Source organism: Cucurbita pepo, unplaced genomic scaffold (genome assembly GCF_002806865.2).
Source record: "Cucurbita pepo subsp. pepo cultivar mu-cu-16 unplaced genomic scaffold, ASM280686v2 Cp4.1_scaffold000846, whole genome shotgun sequence".
In the NCBI taxonomy this organism is placed as follows: Eukaryota; Viridiplantae; Streptophyta; class Magnoliopsida; order Cucurbitales; family Cucurbitaceae; genus Cucurbita; species Cucurbita pepo.
Window position 1 is genome coordinate 5,030 of NW_019647056.1, and position 5,871 is coordinate 10,900.

The following is a 5,871-nucleotide window of genomic DNA, read 5'->3' on the forward strand; positions in this document are numbered from 1 at the left end:
CTGCCTGGGAAGCCTTTGATATCATTCAAGTCCATTCTTACGATTTTCGACGTGCCATCTGTGATACCGAGTTGTTGCAATAAAGGGCTCTTCAATATGTTGATCATGCTCTTACTTCCCATAATTGAACCAACAAACGACAGTTTGCTCGAGGTTACATCCTCGTTGCCATCCACGCTTGTTGACGAGCATGCAATAACAAACTTTTCCAAATCACCCATCGCTCTCGTTCTTAATCTAGTCGTATCAGTCAAAGCATCAGTCTTCACCGAGCTCAAGTTTATAGATGCATTACATCGTGCAGCCTTCGATGCACTGATCTGTATCGATTCCAAGCATCGTCGTAGATATTTCTCATCTGTTGTCAGCATATACTTCGGAACGTTATAGTCTAACCCTATCTTACTGTTAAAAAACGAATCGTGAACATAACTCTTACTGATTCGGTATTGCTTCAACTTCAAATATAATGCATGAGGCAGCATTACCCTCTTATTCAACCCTCTCGATATCGACTTCGACAGACCCAATTCACCATTTTCCAACAACTCATCCTTGTTCCTGTCACCGAAAGAACCAATTTCACTTCGTCGATCAGTCCGAGCGTTGATAGACGACTTTGGTTCCATATTCAATTCTCCAGTAAAGTAAGGATCATGAATGGCTCAAAAATCCCTCTGTTCAAATCACATCTTTCTTAAGGCCTAACACAAAAATTGAAAGAAATCTCATCAGATCCAGTAAACAACCATTTCGTCTTCCCTCTCGTCCTCCATAATCAATCATTTCAAGGATTGACTGTTTAAATTTGAAGATGAAACCTGTTCTAAATCTCCTAAATCAAGAACTTACACAGAGGGCTTGAACTGGGTAAGAACAAAGGCAATCTAGAGCCAAATGATTGAAAAATACATGAAGAATCAAGCTAAAAAACTCCATGAAGCTTAACAATGGCTTCCGATTGTTTCCAGAAGATGGGATAAACTCAAGCAAATAACGAAGAACAAGGAAAAATAGGGCAAAAGATTCAGTGTTTCTATAACCCCACAAGAGAAAGTATAGATTAAAAGGCTAAACATGATTAAGAGAGATAAACCCACAAGCCACAAAGTGTATACAGAAAGTAGCCTCAATAAACAAGTACAAAAGGAAAAGAGTAGCACAATCATAACAATAACAACAGCAATAAACAAAGCATTTCCTCAAGAAATGGATCCAAGGAGAACCAAAACATCAATCCAGCTCAAACCAATCAAAGAATCAGAAAGAAACAGAGAAACCCACAAGAGAAATCACCTTAATCTCCTCGAAATCCTCCAAACATTGAAGTTCTAGGAGCTTCAAATCAATGTTTTAAACAGAACCAAGTTCGCAGAGGATAGGATTTATGGCCCTAAAACTGCCAAATCGTTTACATTCCTGTAGAACAACAATGGAAGGCACGTTCTGGGTTTCAAGGTCAATGAACAAAAATGGCGGTGTTTAAAGGTCCCACAGCCATGGCTGGAGCGAATTCTTTCGCATTCAGAGCGACCCAGTTTCAGAATCGGCTAATTTGGAGAGGAAATGAAAATGATGATAAAAGAGAGAGGAAAAAATTGGGGGATCGTGAGCTGGTGCGCATATGAGCCCACTATGTCAAGTGGAGCCCACTGCCCGAATTGCTTTCTAGAACAGAGGATTTGAGGAAGAACAATTTCTTTTTAATTATGTAATAATAATGTTAATTTTTAAATTTTATTTTTATTATTAAAATTGTTTTCAATAATTTGAAAAATTCAAAGCTTGAAACGATTCTCCAATATTCAAATAGTTTCTCACAGAACCTTCCTCGATTTTTTAATTTCTGAAATATTTTAGTGTTTTTTTTTTCAAACTAATTAAAATATGTATTTTTTTTTATTTATTAAATTTTAAAAGGACAAACGAATAATTTGACTAAGTTACGGTCAACCAGCCAATTGGTGACGGTCTTTTACATCACAGTCCGTGAGTTTAGCCTCCGTGAAAGTACGGACTTTTTTTCTTTTTTTTTTTTTCTTTGGAAAAATTAACTTTTTTAAAATAAATTAATAGCTTTTATTGTATTTAAAAATTAAATACTTAATATTAATGTTCTTATTATTGGTCGAGAAAATTCAAGATTAATAGAAGAAATGCATGTAGTTTATGCGAGCATACTTTAGAGATAGAGATGTTCCTCCTGCTCTTATTCAAGGATTCAGTTAGGGTTTTTTTAGGGGAGCTCGTGCATATTAGTGTCTATGCAATGTGTATCGGTATTGTATTGAGTTGTGATCGACCTTTTTTGATTCTACTCGAACTAGTGCAAGCTAGAGGTGTACGCGGGTTGAGTTGGGTCGAAGAAACCTTTTGAACTAATTCAAAATTTCAGGTGGGTCAATTGGTTACCCGAACAGTTCATAACCAATTCACAAGTTACAATATATCACTAACACTAATTACAAACGTTAAATATTCTTAATATTCGTAATAATCCTATTATTTGGTTGGTGGAGTTGACCTACCCAACAAAATGTCAACTCAACCCAACGTTTTATGATTTGGGTTGAGTAGTTTAAGTTGGTCGAGTTCTCCAGTCATTTAAACACTCTAGTGCAAACTTGGTTAATATTAGATCGAGCTTTTGGGTTCATTGGACTTGACCACGACCAACTCGAACACCCTGAACTCAATGATGTGCTTATCTATGCGTTCGAGCTTTATGATATCAATTTCTTTTATAATTATTTTCGCCCATTACAATCTACAATACGCAGTAAATATGATAAATGATTCAACAATTCGTCTATTTTAAAACTAAATTAGTATCTATTAATGCAATTATATGTCACTCTTATTTATTTATATTATTGAAATTGGTGAATTAATATGGTGTGTGACAACCACATTATTTGGTGGACTCGTGAAATAAATTAAGTTATTTAAATATGCTCACATGTAGTCTATATATCGAGCTATACTCAAACTCTATTTCATACATTATTTCATCTATATAATATTTTATACATTTAAAATTTTAATATCATTAAATTAAATATCATATTCAATAATTATATTTCTTTTCATACAAATACTTTTTTTAATTGATTTTTTTTTTATATATTTAAATTTTTGGCCAAATTTGAGAAACAAATATATTTTTTTTAAATTTTGATTTACTGGACAATAAATCAAAGAAAATCTTATTTATAAACTTTAAAATATTAATTTAATTGGTGTATTATTTATTTATTTATTAATTAATAACGAACATTAATATATTTTCAAATAAGCATATGCTTTAATTGTTAATTATGTACTAAAGTCGCATATTGGGGTACATGGGCTACAGTTATGTACCGATCACGTCATTTATAAATGAAATAGTGATATAACAATAATATAGTTTAAATAAATTGAAGGATGTTTTAGAAATTAAAAAAATTGAAATAATATATCATTGCACGTGTGGACATTTAATATAATCAGCCTATTACGTCAATTTTTGCTATCCAAATATTATGTGATTATTTATAATATAATCAGTCTATTCTTTTGTTTACAGAAAAAATACGTGTATTGTTGTTTGATATCAAAATTATATTATTACAGTTAAAATAAAAAAAAAAATTATATGATTCATATAATTAGAGATACCTCCATTTTTTCAAAACCTACTTCTCGACCGGTGTCATAATAATTATTTTTTTAATAAATAATTATATCTTTAAAAGTCGGGTCTATAGTTACATTAAATTATACTCTATAATTATTAAAATTAAATAAAAATAAAATATTAATAATTTTTATTTAAATTTTGGAATTTTTTTTGGCAAAAGGGCATTTATTTCATAAAGCCGGCCCGACCCGACCGGCTTGGATTGGTTGAATAAGACAGTTTTTTTTGGTTGGATGATGGGCGGTTTTGTTGTTTTGGGTCGGATTAGACATAAACATGTAGGCATCAATCAAGCCCATGTGTTTGAAAATTTGAAGCTAAGTCTTCCTCTTTATAACCATACCTAACTTCTTCACATGCCTGTCTTTTTCAACTAACTTTCTCTCTCGAGTTCGAGTTCGTTAATTGGAGTCGGGGTATCTGAGATTGAATCGTTTGTTCGTCTTCACTCGAATTAATCTTTTCATTCTATGTTACCTCGTAAAAGAGTGAAATCAAGTTCAGGTTGAGTCTTTCCTTCCTACCTCGATCAAGAAGGTTCAGCTTCAGTATAGGTTACGGAGCGAAAGCGGCTCGACTGTAAAGGAGAGGAGTGAGGTCTCATTAAGGAGAAAGGTCCGTGAAAGAAGGTTCCTGTTCACACGCTCATTCTTCTTTTGGCTTTGTTTACTGTTCGTGTTTGAAGGGTCAAGATCAAGAATAGTTCAACCAACCCGAGTTCGATAAATGGCCTAAAAAATAGGGAATATCGTCAAAGGCTCCAGAGGGCGCGAAGCGAACATCCTTTCAGTAGTTCAGTCAGTTCGTTAATTGGAGTCGGGGTATCTGAGATTTGGGACCTGGGTATCTAAGATTTAAGATTGAATTATTTGTTTATTGTTTTGGTTAATTCCCATGACTTTGTTAGATATTGTCGTCGTGAGCTAGGTTTAATTTATTCATTAATTTGAAGAAATATATTGAATAAAGCCCGATAGCGCTTGAACTTTTAATTAATTATAATCACGTTTTGATAACTATTTATATTTTGAAAATTAATTACTTGTAAACAATACATAAATTCGGTAATAGTTTTTTTTTTTTGATATATTGAATTAAATTTAAATAAATTAAAATTTTATGGATCGAGTGGGTCATAAAATTTCAAAAAAAAAATTAAAAAAAAACAAAAAAAAAACTAGGTGGAACGAAACGAACCGAAATATATTATTAATTTATTTAATTTATGGATATTTATTATGAAACGACTCTTATAAACGTATATATATTTAGAAAAATATTATAACTCGAACAATTGAGTTGAGTCTAAAAAATGTTCCAACCAGATCCATTCTAACCCACGAACTCTCATAATTTTAAAAAATAAAATATTAAAAAATAAATAGATGTTAAAAGGTATTATTTTTGCCAATTTTATTTTTATACGTATTTTATCAATAATAAAAATAAATAAAAGATTTTAGAGTAAATTAATATAATATTATCATTTATTATTTGGGCTGCGCATAAAATAGGCCCACTGCAAATATGATTTTAGTTAATGGGCTGGGCCGAATCACAAGATATTCCGGGAATCCGGCCCATTTATTCTAAGCTTTTGAAAATCCCTAGTATCATCTCGCGCTACCTCTTTTCCCCGATCTCTCTCTCTTTCACTCCCTTTCCTCTCACGCTGATGGTTGCCGACTGTCCAGCAGTGCCGTCCGCCGTCTGAGAAAATATATATATATATATATATATTTAGAAAAATATTATAACTGGAACAATTGAGTTCAGTCTTAAAAAATGTTCCAATCCCGATCAATTCTAACCCACGAACTCTCATAATTTAAAAAAATAAAATATTAAAAAATAAATAGATGTTAAAAGGTATTATTTTTGCGAATTTTATTTTTATACGTATTTTATCAATAATAAAAATAAATAAAAGATTTTATAGTAAATTAATATAATATTATCATTTATTACTTGGGCTGCGCATAAAATAGGCCCACGGCAAATATGATTTTAGTTAATGGGCTGGGCCGAATGACAAGATATTCCGGGAATCCGGCCCATTTATTCTAAGCTTTTGAAAATCCCTAGTATCATCTCGCGGTACCTCTTTTCCCCGATCTCTCTCTTTCACTCCCTTTCCTCTCGCGCTGCTGGTTGCCGACTGTCCAGCAGTGCCGTCCGCCGTCTGAGAA

At 32.4% G+C, this 5,871-nt stretch overlaps 1 protein-coding gene across 1 annotated transcript in view; it reads right to left on the reverse strand.

Annotated features, from left to right (window-relative positions):
* The window catches only part of LOC111785927, a 5,798-nt gene extending 4,227 nt beyond the window's left edge, over positions 1-1,571 (reverse strand). The window contains exons 1-2 of the mRNA XM_023666302.1: positions 1,297-1,571; positions 5-704 (exon numbers count right to left, since the gene is read on the reverse strand). Of these exons, the coding sequence (XP_023522070.1) occupies positions 5-629 (625 nt within the window). The 5' untranslated portion in view covers positions 630-704; positions 1,297-1,571. The remainder of the gene's footprint in view (positions 1-4; positions 705-1,296) is intronic.
* Positions 1,572-5,871: the final 4,300 nt, after the last annotated feature.